The sequence below is a fragment of the Ammospiza nelsoni genome, chromosome 4, assembly GCF_027579445.1.
Source record: "Ammospiza nelsoni isolate bAmmNel1 chromosome 4, bAmmNel1.pri, whole genome shotgun sequence".
Taxonomy (NCBI): Eukaryota; Metazoa; Chordata; class Aves; order Passeriformes; family Passerellidae; genus Ammospiza; species Ammospiza nelsoni.
This window is the reverse complement of record NC_080636.1, coordinates 46808750-46833392: the sequence shown is the minus strand read 5'-3', so window position 1 is coordinate 46833392 and position 24643 is coordinate 46808750. Positions and strand designations below refer to the sequence as shown.

The window sequence follows — 24643 nt, the reverse complement described above, 5'->3', positions numbered from 1 at the left end:
CTCTGCAGAGAAATCATGGTGGCTCTACCAATCTGAAGAAGTGAGACAAGATCACAGGGCCAAAGGGTATTATTATTGCAAGGACCAGAAAACTTCCCTACCTTTTCTAATAACACATTCAAGACAAATGAGTAGCCACCATCAGTAAGAGTTTTTTCTTCAGCTGAAAATACTACAGAGAAACACTCATCAAAGCAATAATTAACAAAACCCATATGAACTTGTTAAGAACTTACAGCAACTGAAATAGTTAATTTACTGGCCCTTGTGGTATTTACAGTATATAATGGTCACTTTGAAGAGAAGGACATGCAGCAAATCTTCTCCTGCATATGCTCAAAGCCACAGGAATTAATGCCAGGCTCTGAGGTTGGCTAGCCTGGGCTGCTTACTGGAAACACATATCACGCTTCATTTAGTACTACATGAAAGTTAATCAAGTTTAATAACCTTTTCCTGAAATGTCCCAGGAAATGAGATAGAAAAATTAAAACAGTTAGATGGCTGCTGAAAAGCAAATATATTTATTATGCACTTTAATATACACAGGGATTTTCGCTTAATATAATACAAGGAATAAAATAAAAATTTTACAATGTGAAATTCATTCAATGTACATTAAAGGCTATTTACAACCCACTCCAGGAAAAAACAGTCTATCTGCAAACCAAGTTAACTGAGGAGTTCAGATGGGGAATATTAAGCATAACAGACATTTGCATAGCAGAGTAACTGAGGAGGGAAAACACCTTTTTAGTTTTTAAAAAATGGTAATGTTTTCAATACTGATCACAGAGAAGACAAAAATGCATCAATTGTGCCTCAGTATCTCTTAATGCATTTCTCTCCAGATTAGTTTTTCCACATGCACACAGTATTGATATCCATGTCCACAAAACAGTCTTTTTCCCCAGCTCTCCCACCAAGAATTTTGGATGTCTTGTGGAGATCCAAAATTCCTGGAAGGACCAGCGAAATGGGATGAAGAGAAACAGGATTCCTGTTTTATTCGGATTTTTTGGGTGGTGAGAAGTGCTGCCCTGGCAGAAGCAGCTGTGCTGAGTCACTCCATTTACAGATGGGAAAGGGCAGGGCACAGGGAACAATGGGGGAACAGCAACTTTGCTTGGCACACAAACCCCTCACAAATGGCGATGCTAAAAATCACACGCAACAGCAACGTGGAATTACACAGACCATCTGAGAAAATAGATGATTTAAAGCAATTCCTGCCCCGTTCCAAAGGGATATTCCAATGTGGCAGTATTGTCATTCTGAAAACGTTTTTGACAGGTCACTTTCTGCTCATTTGGAGACAGGGGTTTCCCCAGTGACTGTTTCAAATGTAAATACTATTCACACAAAACCCACCAGACTATCTGTAAGCTGTGGCCCCTTGTGAAATTGGCCGTATTTTTACGTCCTCTGTCCACAAGGTGCAACTAATAACAACACAATAAAATTAAATAAATATAATCCCAATGACAGTCAAGGTCAGTAGAAAAAATGTTGGCATTCAGGGATCCCTTTCCACAGAACAAAACATACATCTAATCACTAAGGAAAGTCATATTCTTGCACAGTATTGCAAAAGTACTACTCTTGAGGTTTGGAACAAGTTTGCTGAGAACATTTTGGTACTTTCTCTTTTCTAAACCACTAACCCTCTTAAGGCCATTCTGCCAGACTCCTGTTATGTTTATTTTATAATTGTCCCACGGGGACAAGAAATTCAATACATGAAACATTCAGAATAATCCATATTGCTGTGTGTCAGCTTCTAACATCTAATTTTACTATACGCTGAATGCCTGACTATAAAAGATTCTTTTTTGACATTTAGAAAAAACCAAATAAGAATGGAGGTGCAAGATTTAAAAGCAAAAAAGTATTCTGATGACAGTTGATCATAATAACCAGACATGGAGCCCTTCAGTGCCTCAGAATATGCACTACATCTACATCCAGGGGCCATTTATCAAAGTTTAAGGATCTAATTATTCATCTACGAAAAATAACCTCAGCTCTCCATCATCTTATTTCTGGAATGATCAGAATTAGAGTATGAAAAAGATGAAACCCAAGCCTTTAGAAGAAACACTTGCATACAAAAATAGGCTTATTTTCTAAAGAGCAAGGCTGTGTAATGGTGAATATAGTAGAATATAGCTTGCATTTGTAGGAGAAAAGAACCCACTTGTTTTGTTTTATCACTTGCAGAACTGTGCAAGTAGGATGTGCACATTCGAAGGGAAAACCCACACTGCTCACTTTCACAACAACGACCTTGACTTTGCTCTCCTTCACACCAATAAAATAGTTCTGCTGTAGGAGCAGGAAGCCAGCGTTCCACTGTCCATGGCTGGGCTCTCCTGACTGCTGATTCACCGTGCTCCAGGTACAGAGACACGCTGGCTCTGCCTAATCCCCGTGAAGCAGTACCCACATTCATACAAGTTTGTGCTTTAAGGAGTCACTGTCTCAGACAGGGCTAGCTCAGCCTCCTCTGTACTCCCCAGGCAACGCTGTCGCTGTGCTTTTCCACTGCACTCCTGCTGGCTATTCCCTCAGCCTCGCTCACAAAGGGTCTGTATTTCCCATGGTTTGCTTTACTGACATTCCCAAAAATAGTCCTTTACCTTGGAAAAGAGAAAGAGCTGTTTCTAATGTATAGAGATATCCAAGAAAGCAGGATCAGACCTTTTAGCACCTCAGACATACCCATATTAGTTACCTCATCACCATAGCAATAACAGAGCCTATTGAAGACCAAGTGTCCAAAATTTGCCTATTGCTTTCAGTGGTCCCAGTCTGCCATCCAGATTTGGTGCTGTAGTACCAGAGTAGATTTTTGCCTCTTAAAAATTCCAAAGACACTGCAGGTGGTTGCAGTCCGACTTCATTGCCACCACTGAACAGCAATTACACAGACAGAACACACAAGTACAGTATTTATAAAATACTGTTACAAGACTTGTAATTCTGGAGGGAACCTTCTGAAGTACACGGGGAACTGACAATACATGACAACAATGCTAATGTGACAAACTCGTTGCTTGTTTTCTTTAGCCACAGAAAAATAAATACAAAAAAAAGCACTGCCTTTTCCATAACACAGTTCACTGTGGCACATGCACCTCTACCAAGCGATCTGGAACAGGAAATCAGAATTCCTGGTTCTTACCATTTTCAGCTGTGCTCAGGGAAATACAGCATATATCTTTCTGCAATTAAAAAAAGTGCTGATTCTCTGTATTAAATACAAAGTACACAAAATAAAATTTCGAAGCACAGAGGGTTATACTGAGAAGGCAGCCTGAAAATGTAGGCACGTTACAGTAATTAAGGTAACTGAACTGTAGGAATCACATTCTTGAATTTCTAGGTGGACTAAACAAGCACTGTTTGCTTTCATCCCAGCCAGCTGATAAATCATCGGGAGCAGAAGCGCTTCTGTTCACAGCATCATGGAATTGGCCTGGAAGTACAAAATAAAAACAGTGAGCTTTGAAATAGTCTGTAACACAAGCAGCATAGTCAGAAATGGAGCTGTGTCATCCCTAATTAAAGTCAAAAGCACAAAACAACAACCTGATGAGGAAAAGTGCTTCCTGCCTAACACCGGTCCCGTGATTGATTCCCTGTGCCCTCTGCCAACCCAAGCTCCTACAAAGTCCCCACAACAGGAGATCATCCTGGAAATGCTGGGAAGCAGCAGCCAGGAAAGGAAAGCCATTCCTGTGGTGCTCCCATGGAGTATTTCTGATGTGATTCCCCACAGGTGACTTATTTATCCACCAGTCAGGGAAATTACCCATTTTTCTGCTTGAGATTTAGCAAAAGAGGAGGTAAATTACAGCCTGTGCCAAGCACTTCATAATCCACACAGATTTGTTCTAAACTCCCATGTTTATGGTGACGCTCTGGAAAGTGTCAAGAGAAAAGCAAAAGAAACCATTTGGTTATCCACACCTCATTTTTTAGCCATTTGCACAACCAAGAACTTCATTGAGAGAAACCCCGAATTTTCAGTAACACACCATTTGTTCCAGACAAAGCAAAGCCAAATTTTAGTATTATATGTGGAATGTTCAGATTTCTTTATATGCTGATTACATTTTAAAATAAAGGAAGATGGAAAGATTCACCCAAACCAGTCTTTTGATGTCAGGTCAGGTCAGATGAACACGCTCCACATCAGAACCATGCAATGGATTTACAATAAAGTATAACATGAAAGCAAGCAGTGAACATCAGGTGGAGGCACGTAAGAGTTAGGAAATACATTCCTTAATTACACGTTTTAAAGTTTTACAGAAGCAGGAAAAAATTACAAATAAATTCTAATCCTGTTTGGGCTTGATGTGCTACTGTGGGAATCTGAAGTCCTTGTAACTTTTATGAAGATCTAAGGACTTTTCTCTCCCACCTGATGATTCCTCTCTATGCTTGTTCCTGCTGTCCTGCCCCACAGCTCATCTGACCCTTTGGTAAAATTTGCATTTCACAAATGTGCAGGCTATAGTGCAGATGTTTCTGAAACACTGTATTGTTTCAAACATTTTAATTGAACCAAAATGCCAGCCCAACAGGGTCCTGCACAATATTCTATAGCTTTGCAATTCACCTCAGCTGTGTCTACAGATATATTCCATTAAAATCAATCTCCAGGACATTTTGGGAAAATGTCTATTTATGTGTTTTTGACAGCTGAAGACCTTCCATGTATGGGTTCTGCACCACCTGCAACTGTCCTAGAAACACTCTGTCTCTGATGACCTGCAGCAGAACTGAGTCAGAACTGGCAAGAACATTCTTGTTCTAAGGAAGAGCAGCCTGAGCTGTCCAAAATGCTGCATTCACACACAAAAAAATGCTTTCAAAAATAAGTGAGCAAGCGATAAGAGGTGGGCACACCTCTTATTCTGCTTCTCCGAAATTCCAAAAGGAAACATATTAACACATCCCGAATATCCTAAAAAACATACACCTCAACAGTTCTATTTTTCTCCCTCTTCCTATTTTAGCTGACTCACTGACAATTCATGTCTGAAAAAGAGACTTATAATTACTTTTCAGCTTAAAATTCAGTATTGGAGAGAAGGTGAGATATCTAAATGACCTCCACTGATTAAGAACAACAGAATGGTCAGAAAATTGGTACTATAACATAGATTATAAACTTACACTAAGAAAAGCCACTCTTTTATAGGAGGATTACCTTTAACAGAACCATAAAATCAAAGCTTTAGAATAGTATTTTATACTTATGCTCACTCTTGAAATCCACATTCAGAGAAATGGTTGCCTATAACTTATAAGAACCTTCACAAACTTTCTGAGGACCATTTTTGTAAATAATTAAATAAAGACTGTATCTGAAAATATAAAGAACTGAAATTCTCATCTGTCCTTGCATATGAAAATCCAATTCCAAATCACTGCCACCTGAAACTCACTTATCAAAGACAGTGGGGCACAATTTGAGCGAGTGAATTCAACAGACAACATGACAGCGATCCAATTCCTCTATGGCTGGTGCTTTTAAATGACAGCAAAGGAAATACTTGACAGGTTAACATTTTAACATCATCACGTAAGCAATTATGATGGTAAATTATAATAAAATGCAATTTTAGCACATTTTAAATGAAATGCAGGCATTTTGTTCCTTTGTGACTGGGTAAGTTACCTTTTACAATGGTGTTTCCTTCTTGTAGTTGAAGCTTGGGTCGCTACCTTCAATCTGAAGTTTTAAGGCTTGCTTAAGGCTGAGCTCTGTCTCTGCGGGGGGATAGCCTTCCAACACATCCTGATGCCCTCTGTCCTGCACTGTTCGTGGGACAGAAACCCTGCCAAGAAAAACCTGATTGCTCTGAAGGTGGTAATTTGGATTTGTCATAATGCCATTTCTCTTCTTCTGCTCCCCACTCTGTTGGTGAATCAGGAACTGCTGCTGAGATCGACCAACTTCTTGCTGAGCTGGAGGGACCAAAATCTTGCACTGGGGCTCTGGAGGCATCGATTTCAGTGGCATGCTTGTGCCAGATTTGGCAATAGGTACTCGTTTATCAAACTGAGTCATTTCATACTCTAACACTTTGGGTTGGGAGGAACTACTCTGCTTTATTTTTTTTCCAGCTGACCCAGACTTGCTGGAGTTGTCTGTTTTGCCCCCTTTGTTTGCTTTAGTTGATTTCAAGCTAGGCTTCACTTGGCTCCATTCAAACTCACTGCTGGGTGAATTGTGATTTTGACTTAGGGAATGAGTTGTGGAAGAAGGGGAGACAATGGACTGCCTGCTTCTGCTGCGTGGCAGGGAATGCTGCTGGATTTGCTCCGTGAAGGACAGGCTGTGGAAACTATCGATGGGCACCGTCTGAGCGGTGGCTGTTGAGGACGTGGTGCGGAGAGAGGAATTTTTGGAGCTTTTCAGGGAATTATTTGATAAAGATGACTTCTGACGGTCAACCGTAGAATCGGGAGACTCCGAAGGAGAACTGAAGGCGTGTGCAGGCCCATTGGATAATCCCCGCATCCCAGGCTGCATGTCCCCTCCAGTACTCCCTGAACTATTGGACTTCATGGTTAAGGACTGCATTTTAGAGGAGACTGATTGTAAGGGCTTCTGCTCCATTGTGTGGACTGGAGACGGCGTACAACCATTCAGTGTTGATGCACCATATTTTTCCAGTAATTTGATAATCTGGGAGTGTCCATTTTTGGCAGCAACCCGCATAGCAGTGCGCCCAAATTGGTCAGCGTGATTGGGATCAGCACCATGCTCCAGTAATATCTGGACAACGTCAATGTGCCCCTCTTGGGCTGCAATGCAGAGTCCAGTAGCACCTTGATTACAAGTGTGGTCGACCAGAGCCCCATGCTCGATGAGAAGCTGCACAACCTTCACGTGGCCTTGCCATGCAGCAGACTGCAAAGCAGATCTCTTCTCGTTGTCTGCAGCGTTCACGTCAGCGTGGTACGTTATCAGCACCTGCACCATCTCCAAATGGCCCTGCCAGCAGGAAACATGGAGCGCTGTTCTTCCTTCAGCATCGCTGGCTTCGACGTTTGCACCATTTTCTAAAAAATACTCAGCCATTGTAAGCTGGTTTTCTAATGCTAGGATATAAAGTGTCGGCCGGCCATCAGCATCTTTGTAGTTCACATCTGCTCCATGGCTGAGCAGTAGCTCGACTATATCTCTATGACCTTCTAAGGCAGCAACCCGGAGAGCGTTTCTCCCATCATAGCCTCTCTGATCAATGTTGGATTTGTTTTCCAGTAACATCTGCACACAATCATAGTGACCTTCCTGTGCAGCTAATATGAAAGGTATCCGTCCATCATTATCAATTTCATTTGTTCTAGCACCTTGTTCTATAAGAGCTTCACAGATCAACCTGTGACCTTCAAAAGCTGCCATGTGCAAAGGTGTCCAGCCTGCATCGTCTCTGTGATTTTCATCTAGCCCCCTGTCCAGCAGAGTCCGTACTACCTCAACATTGCCCTGTGCAGACGCTATGCTCAGGACTGTTCTACCTTCACTGTCGATGCTGTCAACAGCTGCACCCCAAAACAAGAGAGTATTCACCACCGAGGCGTGGCCCATGGAGGCTGCTGCCAGAAGCGGCGTCCGGCCGTTGTTGTCCGTGTGATCAACGTCAGCTCCTCCTTCCAGGAGCAGATCAACCACATCCACGTGTCCCTCATAGGCGGCCACCAGCAGCGGAGTCATGCCATCCTTGTCGCAGTGGTCGACCTCAGCGCCACGGTCGATGAGGAGGCTGACCACCGAGGCGTGGCCCTTGCTGGCCGGCACGCAGAGCGCGGCCACGGACAGCGCCGTCCTGCCGTCCACGTCCTCGTGGTTCACCTCTGCGCCGTGGTCCAGCAGGTGCTCCACGATCTCCTTGTGCCCCATGTAGGCAGCGGCGATCAGAGCCGTCCTGCCCTCGTTGTCGGCTTTGTTCACTTCGGCCCCGTGCTGGAGCAAGTTCAGCACGATGTCCTCGTGCCCTCCCCACGCTGCCGCCCTCAGCGCCGTGCGGCTGTCGGCGTCAGCGCAGTCAACCTTGACGCCGGCGTAGAGGAGCGCGGACACCACCTCGGTGTGCCCTCCCCAGGCGGCCGAGCGCAGCGCCGTCCAGCCGTCGTGGTCCGTGTGGTTGACGTTGGCCCCGCAGCCGATGAGGCAGTTGACCACCTTGGTGTGGCCCTGCCGGGAAGCCAAGGTCAGCGCCGTCTGCCCGTGGGCGTCTTCGATCTCCAGGTCGGCGCCCCTGGACACCAGCAGGTTGACCACATCGAGGTTGCCGCTGTAGGCCGCGTTGGCCAGCAGCGTTCTCCCGTTGGAATCGCACTGGTTCACGGACGCGCCGTTGTCCAGCAAGGTGCGGATGGAGTCCTCCCTCTCCAGGGCCTGCCGGACGATGCAAGACGTGCGGTCGTCTTCGCTGTTGACGTGAGCACCGGCCTTTACCAGCAGCTGTAGCACCTCTTGCTCTTTAGGAATTAAGGTGGACAGAGAATCTTTGACAGGTGTGCCATTCCAGATCATCCACAAAGCCAGCTCCGAAGTCTCCAACTGTAAATTAGAATTAATGAGATGCAATGCAAACTCTTGCGCTTCTAACGGCGATAAATTCTTTGCCCGGCAGGTGTAACTCATGGCCAGCATTCTGTGTCCCTCTGCGGCGTTACACAAGTATTTCTGTGTGCAGTGCTTCACATCCAGCAACCACTCTGCAAAACTGTAATGAAACAAGATTTTTGTATTTCCAAGGCCATCGATAAGGACTTTGGACAGGACATCCAATTTGCGTTGAAAGTCCTCCATCGTCATCGTCATGTTTTTGGTCCACACCGCTTGATACAATTCCGTGGTGGTCAAGGGCCTGCAGGCTGCAAGAATTACATTAAGGATGGGCTGGACCTTTGCAAACTGTTTTCTCACAAAAAGTCTCTGACAGAGCCAAAGGTAGAGGCCATTTAATGTTCCTGGAATATCACGGATCTCCCGCAACATGATAAAATTCTCCACGACTCCGTCTAGGACACGCTCCAGGTACAAAAAGCAACCGCTGCTTTTGATGTGAAGCTGATTCAGCATTTCTGCTGTTTCCTTTGTGAGGTGTTGTCTCAGGGCTTCTTCCTGGTCCAAACGATGCAGAATATATTGCTGCACATCCTTCACAATGTAAGCCTTTCGGAGGTCATCCAGACTTATTTTTCGAAAACCTGTTGAGAGGAGAGAAAGTTGTAATTATTTATGATCCAGCTCTGCTTAACTCAATGTTGAAAGAAGAGTAAATAAAAGCCAAGACGTTTTTGGGTGGGGAACACCCACAGTAAAATATTTTCCCCTGTAAACACAGTGAATATAAATTAATTATAATAGCAGAAAACTTTGATGATTAGATGCACTGTTATCATCTATTGTAAGAAAAAATAGGTGCTATTAACACAAATAATATTGAAAATCACTCTGAATTAGGCATTGTGTGTCTGCCTTGGACAACACTAAACACCTAAGCAAAACCATCAAAACTGCAACTGAAATAAGATTATTAAGTATTATTATATTATTAAAGAAGTAATCCCTTCTCCAGTGTGGTTAACAATGGAATTCTAAGTAATTTTCAGCTATTTAGCTTAAGACAATTATTATGTTTATTTAATTACAGAAGAGGGTATTCACACCTGCTGCATATGCATGATTAAATGCATATAAATTACTAACTTGACCACCACAGCTTCTTTTAAAAGCTTTTATGATACAGGAGAGACACTCAGAAATAGTTTTAAACATCTTCAGACCTGCGCACACTGAAATTACCTACTTTTTGCAAGTGAGGACTGAGTTCTAGATAAACACCCTGGTTCTTGGGTAGGTGACTCAATGTATAAAGACATAGGTTCTCTCATAGTCATCTCTCTTTGTTTTCCCAGCCTGTTTACTCTTTAGAGGGAAAAGGGACATTATTTCATACACACAGACGGTGTCTGTGCCCTCCCCACTCAAGGAAAGGGACACCGTTCCCAGCAGCACGTGCAGGGAAGTTCCCTGCGCCGCCGTAGGACTCTCAGGAATGGGGCTGAAGCCAGGCAGAGCTGTGTGGACGCAGGGCTGCCTCTGCCATCTCAAACATTTGCTCTGGTAGGGCCAAGGTAAGCACTTGATGGGGACCTGCCCTCCCTGATTAACGACACGCCGCGTGTTTGAACGCTGCCCTTGCGGAAGTTACGGGAAAACCACAGCGGTCACGGAGGCAGCAGCTGCAGTGACTGCATTCAGGCCAGAACTGCACCTCACCTCTCCAGGGACAGCTTGTCATCCCTTCCTTACAGCCAGATCAGCTAGTCAGACACACAACCAACTGCTCTTCAAACCAAAGCTGAGTTACTGATCTCTAAATTACACTGAAGGAAAAGCAAGCATAGATCGATGTGTTCAATTCAATTCCAGCCCCATCTCCACAGAAAAAAAATCATTTTAAGTGAGCCTCTGTAGGATGCTGCTTCTAGATCTATGTTTTTATTGTATTTAAACACTGTGGATCACACTGCTCAGTCTGTGAGGTTGTTCTGACAGCAAATTCAGGCTGGAAACAGAGCTGTGGTTTTTGCTGCCTGGTGGCTTCAGGAGACGTTCTGAATGTCCCCTTAAGGTCATTCTGTTAATTGTTTAGTCTACATCAGCACTGTACAAACACCACAGATGAGAAGAGAGAGGCCAACTATGGAAGTGTTACTAAAATATTTTTGCTTCCCTTAGTAATTATGGAAGTACTACAAACAGGACTGAACCAACAGAATACCTAAAACAAAATCATGCTTCTCCATGAAATGAAATCACTGGAGAGGACACTTTTGCCCAGTCAGTTCAGAGGATAAGATTACACAAGCAAGATTGACTACTTGAAGATTTTGTAATCAAAAGGCCAGAAATAAGCAAGATTATTTTGTCCATTCCAGAGGCTTCTTCTCTTTTTTTGTCTCTAAAAGGAAACATAGAAACAGCTTTATCCACTATAATATGCCACAAAATTCATGTAATGTCCTTACCTGACCTGTAGAATGGCATAATTCATTGCTTTACTATGTATTTTAATAAAATATTCTGTATGTAACTTTGTGAAGCCCTTAATTCTTGCACACAACCCAAATAAAAAACTTTGCTGAGTAAGAGCAGACAGTGCCCTGTGATTCTGCAGATCCCAAGCTCCCACTTGAAGTGAAAGGCTGTTTCTAGGTCAGGATCCTTCAGAAGACACAGAAGTGAAAAAATAACACCAAAACCACTGCTTGGTTCATGGACCCACAGTCACATGCATCCAAGGAGCTGTAATCAGGGACAAATGTCCATTTGCCTGGCTCATGTGTGCAGAGGGAACAGCTCTGGTTTGCTCCATCTGGAGCAGACACAGCCACCCTGCTCTCTCACCTTCCCCTGAACTGCCCTGCTTCGCCTCACACAGATCTGTCCTCGTCTCTTGGCTCAACAGGAACAGGCAGGGAGCTCTGCAAAATCATTCTCTGTGTCTTTAGATCTAAGTGACCCTGCTCACAAAATCCCCAACCTCTCACATTAATCCCATGCCCACATCCTGCCTCCCAATATATACCTGCAAACGTAAGCTATTTTTATTTTTACATGGTTTGTTTTTTGAGTAGCAGATTTCATTTCCCTGCAATGAGAAAACCCCCATGGACTGGCACAATAGCAATCCTGAGATTTCAGCTGATGTTCAGTGTTGCCTGACTAATGATTACACTTCACCTCCCCTGACTCCCAGCCTTCCCAGGAAAACTTGCAGTGATAACTGTTTAGGCGCCTCTGTCTCAGTCTCTGCATCCCTGCTGCAAAAACAAAAGACTTGCCTGTCTTGCAAGCATTCTTTGAAAAACAATTTTCATTTTGCTTTCCAAAATGAGTGGGAGAGTGAACAAAAAACCCCCTAAGGCCTCCAAATAAAAAAGTAAAAAAGGAAGGGTTTGTATGTTTGGCATTTGTTTTTTCCCTTTAAATGATGTATCAGTACCCAGAGAAGCTGTGGATGCTCCATCCCTGGCAGTGTTTAAGGCCAGGTTGGATGGGGCTTTGAATAACCTGGGATAGTGGAAGGTGTCCCTGCCCATGGCACAGGGCTGGAGTGAGATGATCTTTAAGGTCTCTTCCAACACAAAACATTCCAAGATGATCTGATTACTTTATTCCATACTAGAGCTAAAAATACTACCCTGATCTGTTCTTACCTGAGGTACACCAAATATCTAAACACTTCAGAGAGGTAAATAAATTTCAGAAGGCTTCAGAGCAGTTTTAAACTATTTGATTGGCTATATGTTAATGGAAGCCAAAAACTGCTTTTTCCCCCCCTTTTCTGCAGTATTTCCATACATTCTTTGCTAATGAGATCCCATATATTGTATCTGAAATTAAGCTTGGATAGCAAGAAGCACACTACACTCATACAGACCTTCACACATCCCAGGGACGAAACACCCTTTAAGGACTGGGATTAACAAATTGCCACTGCAACAGACTTTTGGACATGAAACACGATGTTAATTTTAAACACTGCATCAGACCATACCATAATAAGCAAATAATTCAAAAGAAGCCTTATAGATAGAACTGAATTTTTTAAAGTCTGAATTTTTTATTGCTAGCTTGAAGAAGGAAAACAAAGCTATGTTTTTTTCCCCCAAATATCTGCCTAAATGAAGTCATTTTACATTTCCAAACAAAGGTTCTGCAAACTTGCTTTTCAACCCTGCTCCATACAATAACTCACTTTCATGGATAAGAAGTACCAAAATATTAAGAGAAAGCTCATTTTGTTTCAGATGCATTCCCATGAACTACTTAAGCTCAGCAAAACAGAAGTTACAGTAGACAGAACTTGCAGTCCCACGACCCTGCTTCTTGCATTGTTAAAATTTTTCTTACAACGCATCACTTTCAACCCAATGGGAGCTCCAATACAGATTGTTCTAATTTATTGCATTTCTGGCAGTTCTGTAAACAAATCTGTTCCAAATGTATTGCTTGGCAAGACCTAGGGCCATTCAAAAGGGGGAAAAAAGTATCTTGGTTATAAATACTTTTATAGCATGTCAACCTTTTCATATTTTAATGGTAAAAAAGCTATTAACTAGCAAGTTTCAATACTTAAAAATATCCTTCCACTTTCATATCTCTAAACGGATTTACATAACCACATAACAGAAGTTCAAAATGCATTTTAATGTATTTAACTGAATTGTAAGCTTTAGAGAAATCCAAATTATTACAAACATGGCAGTAATTTGGCATTAATAACTTATGCTGCTGATCTAAACAGGCACTGAATTAGGTACTTCTGAGGCCATTTATGCACACCTGCTCACAAAGAATAACTTATCCAGCAGAGCAAAGGGCACCTGGAGACTCAGGCAGCACACTTAGCTTTTAGTGCATTTGCAGTACATTGTGCATTACAAATGTCTCTGCCTCTTCTGCAGGTGCTACGAGACACTGAGGCTGAAATCTGCTGCTCTCACTGGTCCGTGTCACTGCACAGAAGTTTATTTAATTAGATCTACAGGTAATAGTCCATTTAAAACAATTTAGTCTTCCCTCTTTAATTACAAGGCAATTAAACTCCAAGTTCACACACAACTTTTTACAAGGAAATATGAAATTCCCCAGTACAATGCTTTCAAAGTGGTAATGAAAAGAAAGGACACAGTAATTAAAAGCTCCCTGTATTTTCCCAAGCATTCTAAAGAATTTTTCTTTCCAAACCCCAAACCTAAACAAGAAATAAACTTTTTCAAAGCTTCAATATTATAAAAGTAAATTTTACAACCACATAAATATATAGTTTATCTTTTACAGTAAGAACCCAACTCCCATAAAGACTTCAAAGAAACATGAAATCATCCAAATAAATTCCGACCTACAATGAAAAATTAGAGGACAACTTAGATTTTTTATTTTGGAAGCAATCTCTCCTGAAGTAGTCTCATGCAATTTATTTTCTGGAATGGCAGAAAGGCTCAGCTTCAAATCTGGCAACTGATTTGCTTTGGGGATTCAGCAATAGAATTACCTTAGCAGCTCTAATCTAACCCCAACAGTGAGGTTTCTGAGAGAAGCTGCACTGCAATTTTTTTACTATATTTCTCTAAAATTTTCACATTTTTGCTTATTTTTTGATTTTTTTGGAAAGGCTGTAAGGAAAACAACACTCCACATCTATTCAGACATTTAAGCAGCAGAAACATGAGAAAAACATGTTCCTGAGATTTCCAACCAAGAACAAATTCAGATAAATACCAACTCCTAAAAGTTCCTGTCTGTCTTGAACTGAATGACAAATAAAAGGATGAGTGAAAAATGGATGACATTGTCAGTTCCTGCCTGGATGAATGCACCTTAAAAGTTGCCTCTGAGGCTAAACTGAACCCTTTCACCTCCACTTTTGGTTTTTTAATTGCATTTTCCAGTATCTTTCTGGTATTTGCCATTAACTTCATGAGAACTGTGGGACCCTGAGATGTGACCCTGCACAGGTTGTGCTGCCACATGCACAGATACTTGATTTATGCGTCTAGCAGAAAAAGAATAAATTAGGTAAATGCTTATTAAAAAAAGAAGCCTTTTAAAACCATTTGTACATATGCACTTTTTCCTATTTACCTTTATACTGTTAATGAGAAATTATCTGCTGTTCACTCCAACTCATCTATGTCAAATTGCCTGATTTTAAAATGCCTCAAATTCTCCAAGTGCTATGAGGGATTTTCAAAACAGGTTTTGAAAAGCATGACTCCTATGCTTTCAAGATTTAGTCTCATTTTAGAAGAAGCATTAGAATTAGCTCATTAGCTAAAAAGGAAAAAAAAAAAAGTATTTTTTTTTGGCACATTTTATGCTCTGTGCCACTTTCATGCTGGAAAGGCTGTGTTGATGCAGCTGCTTGAGTGCCCACACTTGGAGCCAAATGATAACAAACGATGATGCGGGAGACAACGTGAATAACTATGGGTGCAAGACAAAATTGTTAAATTTAGGGGAAAAGCCATTAGGGAAAGCAAGCAGGCACCATGCGGCAGTTGGTGACAGAGCACATGGAGAGAAGGCAGTTATCTGTCCCTCTCCTTTTTTACCTCATTTGGCATTTGCTCACTGCGGAGGGTGACCGCAGACTCAGCCAGGCATCATCTCACATTTGGTTCTTATTTTTGAGGTTGTCTCTGTAGCCACAAGAGGCAAAACTTTTTTTTCCTTTTTTTTTTTTTTTAAATTAATGAAAGCTGAGAATCTGAGCAAGGGGGAAAAATCCGTAGCACATTGTGCTACTACAGAATCTGGGAATACAGAAGGGCCCAGAGCACAAGCTGCAGCAGAAGCAGGCACGGCTATTCAGTTTTCATGAATTAGTTACCACCAGAAGTGAAAGAACAAAGAGGACCAGAACAAACACCCCTCCTCTTTTTCTCATTCTTAAGAGCACTAGGGACAATTATTCACCACTGTCAGCCTCCGGATGACAGTGGGTGAGAAAGACTGGACTCTCTCTTCCATGTCATCACTATTTTTGGCTCAGGAGCTGCTTGCACAATTCCCATCTGTACTGCACACCCAAAAAAGAGCATCATCAGGAGAAGGCCACTGCAGCAAGCCTGCTTCCAGTTATTCAGAACGCTTTGCTGACATGAGAGCTAAACCTATTTGTCAGACAGACTCAGAAGAATCGTTCACTGAATGAAAATTCTAAGCGAAAACAGATACAAACTCACTGCAAACAAATTAATACTGGTCAATGTACATTTCATACCATCCTCCAAAACTTTTTTAACAGAAAAAACTACAGATGGGACACATTTTCTTAATAAATTCTGAAAGGATCCCAATCTCTCTCACCAAGTTACAGTGCAACTAATTGTTATTTGGTCCAAATACTTATTGTTGATCTCCACTTCTGCCTGCCCACCAACTAAATGTAAATAGCTTTAAAAACTGGCTCAGCTAAAAGTAAACGTTCAAATACCACAAAGGAGGAGAAGAGTTTGCCCCAGTAGAAGAGTGAATGTCAGTCAATCCTTTGCAGGCCAGAATCCAAAAATAAATCCATGTTATTTGCAGTTTTACAACACCAAGTTGCACAGTTTCTGAAGTTAATAGAAGCTTCAGCCATGCTCCTCATATATCCTTACTACACCTTCTGCAAACCTGAATACTGGCTGGTAACAGGAAAATCCTCCAACAGTGAATTAAATGGGCAGCCAGCACATTGGCTGTAATGTCACATTTTCCTTTCATACAGGCTAAACCACAACTGCCTCCAAACAGACCCTAAAATTTCTTCTCAATTTATATCCAATTCTTTCTTTGCTGTACCTTTTCCACAGTGAAGATGGGATTATAGCATCACACACCAATTTCCTTTATGCTATTCATCAAGTCATACTCTGTGGAAATGAAAAATTAACTCACTGGAATTAAATTTATTTTAAAGGCATATCCATTAGTTCTGCTGATTTTTCCTGTCAGGAATTCCATCTGGAAATATACTTAAAAGACAAGAGCAATTTTTTAGGGCTAGTCTGAAACACTGTATGATTCAATGGAAAGGAAATAGGACTGTTGTGAGAAAGTCTTGTCTGGTTTTTTGGCAATAACAACATATCTAATCAGCCAAACTCTGACAAAACCAGTCCCATAGGAATGCCTGAAGGAACCCTGTGAAGCCACCACAAAGTTTCTTTTAGTTGTCACATACTCCCAAATACCAGTCTTCATGTCTGCCTCTGATCAGTACAGTACTTCATTCCAAAGTGCAATTATCCCATTGACCTTCTGCCACTGTGGCAACCAGCAAGCCTATGGGTCTAAGTTCTATAATCACATTTTTTGTCCTAATTGTGTCCTTAATACACACAGGCTTTATAGATAGGCCTGGAATCCAGTCCAGATACTGCCTTTTATTAAATTTCAGAGAACTTCCAGTAACAATGTCATTTCAGTGAAGAAATGTTCTCATGACACAGTAAAGCCTGGATGAAGAAGCTGTAAAATTTTTTTTTACTGTGCAACCTTTGCCAAAAGCACAGTCCAAGAAACCACATCTACATTATTCCTCTCTCCAATTTCACCTTCAGACATTATTACCCGCTTTCCGCAAACATGGGGAGAGATTTTAATGGGAGATGAAAGGAAAACCTTCTGAGGTTGTAAGGAATGAGTGTATGCAGCTGAAATCTGCAGTTACACATCACCTATGCTGTTTGAAGCTTCCTAAAATGAGCAAAGAGGAAAATTTAAGACACTGAAGAGAACATGGATTCTTTTTCAAAGATTAAATTTAACTCTAACATGTTTGGATTTAAGCTTTCCATAGTCCTTGGGAAACAGGGATGTCACCATCATATTTTCTGAAAAATTCCTTCGTCAGGATTTCTCGCCCGGGAAGCTGAGAAGCCTCAGAGAAACAGGAAAAGAATATTATCTCATTTGCTTCTCCTGTGTTTTGCTGCTTTGGAATGTGGCTGGAGATTGCTTATCCAACCTGTGAATTGTTGTGACTTAATGACCAGTCATGGTCAGGCTGTGCTGGACTCTGCAGAGTCACGAGTTTTTCATTAGTATCTTGTTAGGCCTTCTGTAAGCATCCTTTCTCTATTCTTTAGTATAGTTTTAGTAGAGCATTCTTTAAATAATATAATACCATAAAATAATAAATTAGCCTTCTAAGAACATGGAATCAGATTCATAATTTCCTTCCTGCCATGGAGGATCCCAAAAATACCACACAGGGACGTATGTTTTTTACAATTACTACTTTTGCTATTGTCATTTTTTTAGAACTAAGCATGCAGCAGTGCTTCCCACCATCCCCAGGGCTGGTAAATACAACATCCTAGGTACAGGTCCCAAACAATTCCTGTGCTCTGTGCTCACCTGTAAACATTTTTGTAACAGTTTTACTCTGCTTGCGGGCAGAACACAGGAGGAGCAGCCAGGGAGGGAAGAACTCGAAGTGGCTGGCTAAAATCTCTGCTATGGTCCCAGACAAACTTGTGGAGGTCTGTTCACCCTCAGAAACGTTACAGCCCTCGTCCACCGAGTCCACCAGCATGAAGAGGCTCTGCTGAGGGGGCTTCACTCCCAAGAGAGGCAGCAGAATGCACCTGGAAGGAACACAGCACAAAATCGGTGTTTCAAATGCATTTAACAACACATTGACTGCCACAGGCATCCAGGGCGAAGCTATGATCAACTTAAGATGAAAAGTTACTTTTTAAAAATAGCTACCATCCAAAACACTGAGGTACACTAAAAGAAATACTTTGAACAGGTAGTGATGTAGTTCTTGCTTAGGCAGCATTATTTTTCATGAACTTCTAATTTATAACAATACTTTAAAATTATGTAATAGTGTTCAATTAGAAGACTTGGAAAATATTGCTTCACTAAGAAGCTACTTGGCCTAAAGCTTAAGAACTTCACTACTGTTGTCTCTGCCAAAGCTGTTGCTACTGCTTATCAGAAACTAATAGTGAACAATAGCTGGTCATGAAACAAAAATCTGAAAGACACATGAAATATCAAAGCTCAAAGATAGTTCAAGTCAGAATGAATAACACTATTACAAAGAACAGAATTTCTGCCATACCTTCACAAATAAAATGCAAATTAGTAGCAGACTGAGGCATTTGGTAGTGACTTTGATGTATTAGCTTTTATTTATATTGAAGTTGCCAAGCTCCTGTTACTGGGAAAGGATTATCTGCATCCTTGGGATGCAGCTCTAACAACACATCTGATTGTGTGGCTAACAATTTCAAATTTGCATCTACTGTTGCTCTCTTTAGCAGGTGGTTCTTAAAAATGTATCTCACTGCATTGACATGTATCTTTAAATAGCACTACATAACCATCAGGCATCTATTCAGTATTTCCACACTACACTACTATTTTTTGGGAAACTTCAGAGTGATTTAGGCCTGTAAATTTCACTGACTAAATTATCTTTAAATACACTTGGCAAGTAAACTTTGACTTTATAGTACAAGGATTTGGAAAATGAAACGAGGTGAGAAAAATACATATCTGACAGTTTACTCTCTTGTAGATTTGCTGTTTGCAGATGTCCAGAAGGCATACCCATCATAAGTAATTTTTGTTTTACTCAAGACCATAATAACCTTTTTTCATTTATTTTACTGAACAAATTTACCTTCAGAAGACTTTGGCCAACACATTATCACCTACCAAGCATTCAAATGGGAATACAGGAAAATCCTGCCTGTTAATGCAAGAATTTAACCCACTTCAGAAATTATTCATAAGCCTTGTTAGGGGGAGCTTTGTTATTTTCTGGTTTTCTGACAGAGAAAAAAAGCAAAATGGAAACAGTGGTGCACTTTTCAGGTCTGACAGTAACAACAGAATCTAGCAGAACAGACTAGAAGGGAAATTTCCTCAGAGGTATGAAAAGGAAATACAGAATACTTGTGATCTAAAAATATTTGGTATTATATGGATCTGAAAACATGGCCTTCCCTCCTTTTTTTTTTTCAGAAGCACAAGACTTCTGGACTCTTTGGTAGTTCCCCAGTTAGGGACTCCTTCAGAGGATGCCTGACTTCCAACTGAAATCACTGCCCACCAGGCTGGGAAGTTAAGCAGCTACCAATTTACAGAACAGGAAATTAAAGTAGCCATGAGGTTAAAATGACTTTCCCAAGTGATGCCAATCCCACAATGAAAGGAGGCAGCTGGAAATGACCACATTTTCCACCCCTTCCCCCACCAAAATGCTGCCTTGCCCCCTCAGCTATTTGTGTCAAGGCATTTTTCCTGCAACATTTCTTTCCCTATCAAAACTAATTTTCTTCTCACATAGTTCTCTGTATGAAATTACTTTCTGAGAATGAATGTTACTATGAGATATGAAGAAAAGGTAACGGTTATCTTAAATTAAAAATCTCACTTAAAATCCATGTGACCCTAACAAAATGCCTATGAAATATTCTAGGAGCATCCAGGAACATTCTTGTGTCAGTTTTTACCTGTGGGGAACACCACCAAGAACAGCAAGCTGTCTTGTCTGGGAAAGATTCCCAAATCCCTCTGCCTCCAAACAGGGCTGGAAGCAGATGTCTAAGGAATAATGTAAGCACTGGGCAAGCACCAGAGGACCAAATTTTACCATTATTCTCAGCCATCACTGCTTCCAGGGGCTTTCTGAGAGTCAGCCTTTGCATTTAACATCCCTTAACTGACCACACTTCCTTCCACAGGTCTGTCCAAGTCTTGTAGGAGCTGGTTTAAGGCTCTGGCATTCACAACAGCAAGGCTGTCTGCAGCTTAGCTGCACACTGCATGAAGTAACCCTTCCTTCTGTGGTTTAAAAACCAACAAGTCCTTGTTCCATTTGATATCCTTCAACTTCTGACTGCAAGAGGCAGTGAGCAGTAATGTCATATTCCCACTATCTATGCCATTTGTACCACAGCCTCTCTGAGCTATTTTTTGCCAGGCAGACAAGTCCTAGCATATTGAAGCTGCTCCACAAAATGCTATTCCTCAGCCCCTTGTCTCCCTGTGCTCTGCTTCTTTCCACTTCACAAAACTTGTACTTCTGAATCTTAACATAATTTAAACTCCACTAGGAAAAATATATGCACATAAGAAATGAGGCACAATGACTTCTCCCAGCTTAGAGCAATATTAATAAAAGTGTGGCATTAACAAGATATTGATCAGGCTTTCTCTTTAAGTGCCCTTGGAAACTGTTTGATAAAATTCTCTTCTTCTGAGACACTTTACATCACGAGTTCAGAGCGGATGCCAAGGAACACAGCAGTGAAACTTTTTGGGAAGTGCTGTGCTCAAGTGCCAGTGATGGACTGGGCAGTAGCGGGTCCATGATCTCAAAAGTCTCTTCTACACCATCCTATAAGTCTGTGTTTGCCTCCGTAACAGGACTCAGCAATTCCACTCCCCTACCATTTCTTGATTACACAGGAAAATAACATAAATCAACACGGAATTAACAAGGTCTTTAAAGCACTTCCCTCAAGGGTGATTCATCTGCAGATTGTTGTAACAGATTGCTTAATTGCAGAGTGCCTCTCAAAAGATTGGAAGTTGATTTTCTTTACCTTCTGAAAGGGTAACAGCTTTATCTTTACAACTTTTATATTTAATAGATTTATAAAGTGGTGATCATTAAAAAAGCTCCAAGTTAACCTGGATATTTGTAAAAATACAAAATCTCCAGAGAAAACAGCACGATTAGGTATTTTAAAAGATGGAGTTCATTTTAATGGCAATCTAATGACTTACTTATGTAGAGCAAAGATGTTTTACATGCTCTGCAGCAAACAAGAATTCCTCAGAACAATGAGCCATCCCAGGGAATTCTTCAGGATTGCTACTGAGTTGACTCAACCCATGCAAACATGATTTTCCACACATGAAAGGAATATATACAGGCTATGCTGAAGTTCTGCTTATGGCTGGCCTTGAGATTTTGATTGGATCCACAAAAACACAAAGACGCAACGGAGCAGAAAGACAGCAATGCTGTCCACAAAAGCTGAAAAGAGTCACAGAGGAGTGCACATACTTATTTAAAAAGAGAAAAAAAAAAAAGAATAAAGCAAACACATTGCCAAGTAGCAATTAATGAGTGGCTCTAAGGGCAAAAGAAATCATAATGTGTTCTTCATATTTGACTGTCTCTGGTGTATAAAAAAGCTATGTCCCACTTCAATTGGGAGTGCAGCATCCTAGAAGGACTCCTGTTTCTCTACCCAGCTGCCAGCATTCTCTGCTGACAAACACAGAAAACAAGGGTATAAAAATCATCTCCTAAGCAGGCCAGCAGCCACAGGACCAAAAAAAAAAAAAAAAACAAACCAACAGGAAAACCCAAAGAAAAACACAACCACTACCCCTGATTTGTCAGACTCCAAGTGCTGCTACTTTTAGCAAAGCATGACACGCTTCAAATTTTATGACAGAAATTACATACTTGGAAATCTGCTGTACAACTACTACTGAGCTCTTACCTTTCCTTTTCTAAACAGTGTAACAGTGCTTTAACAAAGTGCTTCTTGGGGCACCTCCCAAGGGATTATATCTCAATATTTCTAACTTGTATTCCTGAGAGGCACCATCCCAGAGGTCTGCATCAGGAATTTACAAACTCTGTTCTTTCCAACGAAAATTCGTAAAGAAGCAGACAACATTGTTACTCCACACAGCCTCCCCCTGCTTTTCCCCATGTTTCTACACCAGATTCCTTGAAGAAGTTCACCAGCTATTTGTCATATTCCTGAACCCTGCATATTGATCAGGAATACGCCTCTGTAGATATTGGATCGATGTCTTTGTGATTATGTATTTATATATAAAGAGTTTAAGAATACTTGGTATATAACAAAATAATTCTCCAAGCACTCATCTCAATCTCCAGAAAAGCTATCAAGCATCTTCCTTCTTGTAAGTGGTTTACAAAATGATATATCACAGCCCTTCACAATGTGATTTTTAAGACACTTACTTCCATTTATGTTGCATTGGCAAAAACTGAAAATAAAGTGCACAGTGAGACTGTAATAAGCCAACTATATTTACATAATGTTGCGGTAATTTTTGCCAGCAACATAAGCAGCAGTGGGATTTTTGCCTGAAAATCACACACTGAGACCTAGCAAAAATCCCAAGCACTGAGGGGAAAGGTGATGCTGCTGCCTGTAAATGAGAAGCAGCAGAAGCTCTGCTGTGCCCAGGGGAACACACAGGCAAGGAGAAGGCTCTGCAGGGCACTTCGGAGCTGCATGCCAGGGAAAGGGGAAGGAATTATGTTGTGCAGACACTCAGAGGGGAGCTCAGGCCAGTGCAGGACACCTAAGGACAGAGGTACCCAAGGGCACAAATCTATACATTAGGGGTTTCACTACTTCCACTGTTCATGGAGTAAACCTAAGAGCTTCTAAATGCCTAGAAAACAAAATGCTAAACTCCAAGTATTTTGTAATCATCCCTACTTGAAAAATTGTCACAAGTGACAGCAAACACCTATGCTTACAGACACATGTTCATTTGTATATTGTAATAATCCAGGGGTTGGTTAGCAGGGAGCATAATCCATTAAAGCTGTCTGTCCCCACCACCCCCAGTTCTCAATTTGCATTTAAAAGCATGGAGCCAGTGAAGATAAAGCTGTTAAAGACTGTTAGCAGCTTCAGCAAAGACAGACTTACACCAATAGCTGCATTTTTCTCCTTTGTTTTCCAAACTGCATTTGGGGCACAGGTCGCAATAAAAAAAGAAAAGGTGAATTTAACTTCTAATAAAATTGACAATTCCTGCTGTTCAGCTGATGAAATATTACCCTCATTCCAAGTACTTTTAGCAGCTGTATTCACATGGAAAGAATAACCAGAGCATCCTTACAAATTGCTTGTAGCACTGTTTGTAGAAGAGTGAGTTTTATTTTGTCCTGTGACAAGGCATTTACATCTTATGGATGACTTACAGTAAACAGGTTATTTACCTGCCTTATAATGCATTCTGGCTAATGATTAAAAGGGAAATTAATGATCAAATCAATAGCTGCTTTCTGTATATCACCACCCCAATTCTTGGCACTATATACCTGTGAAATACAGGCCTTTCCTTCTTACTAACTGCCCAGCTGCTCATACTGGTATAACATCCAAAAAACCAGACACATGGGACCCTTAACTAACTGGGAATATTTATGAAATACGAGGGCTGTGAAGCACAGAACAATTCCACACTTTAAAAAGCTGAAAAATAGAACCCATAATAAGGCAAAAGTGAAGTGACCCAGTTGGATGTGGGCACAGCTGTGCATACACTGACAGATCTGATCTGGTTATCGAGGTACTTGTTCTGTACTTTCTCAAGTATGAGATAAAGTGCACTGCAGCTGATTATCACTTTCTGACTAAGTGTAATACTGGAATTAAGGCACACTCCTGGGCTACAGTGTAATACACATTATTGTTTCTAGTCAATGATTTATTTGCTGCCTGCACAGGAAGACAAACTGGCTCTAACAATTCTACCCAACCATGGTTAATCCTATGAAGGAAGAGGCAGAAAGCAGAAAAACTAAACAAAACCCACCCTGAGAATCACCTATTGGGAAAGCCCTAGGTGAAGCACACAGATGTAAATCAAGGGTCTGGCCTTTTCAGAAGTGGTGAATTAGAAACAGCAGGCAAGTCTTGTGCAACTCAATACCTGATTTTGCAATGTCTTGTAGCAACCTGGGTTTTATCTGCAGTTGTGAGGCAGGCTTGCAGCCCCAGCAGGAGAGCACAAAAGGCAGCTCTGGGGCATCAGGCCAGACAAAGCAGAGCTGATGGTGGAACCAGCGCCACTGGTCCCACAGAGACAGCCCATGCTGGACCCTGGTATTGATTAGAGCCCTCCTACAGTCCCACACTAATACAGAGGTGATTTCTGGCTACAAAGCACAGCCAGCAGATCTACTTGTGGATTTACTTGAGCCCTCAGAAAATAGAAGCATTAAGAGCAAATATTTTGGTGTAATAGTGGACTGCCCAGAACAGTTTGCAAACAACTCGGCTATTATAAAGCACA

The 24643-nt window shown here is 41.3% G+C and overlaps 1 protein-coding gene across 2 annotated transcripts in view; it reads right to left on the bottom strand.

The window, feature by feature from the left end:
• Positions 1 to 501: 501 nt before the first annotated feature.
• Positions 502 to 24643, bottom strand: part of ANKRD50 (ankyrin repeat domain containing 50) — a 39444-nt gene continuing 15302 nt past the window's right edge. For both annotated transcript variants that reach the window (XM_059469810.1, XM_059469809.1), the window contains exons 3-5: positions 17954 to 18183; positions 5693 to 9240; positions 502 to 3478 (exon numbers count right to left, since the gene is read on the bottom strand). In XM_059469810.1, the coding sequence (XP_059325793.1) occupies positions 5696 to 9240; positions 17954 to 18183 (3775 nt within the window). In that variant the 3' untranslated portion in view covers positions 502 to 3478; positions 5693 to 5695. The remainder of the gene's footprint in view (positions 3479 to 5692; positions 9241 to 17953; positions 18184 to 24643) is intronic.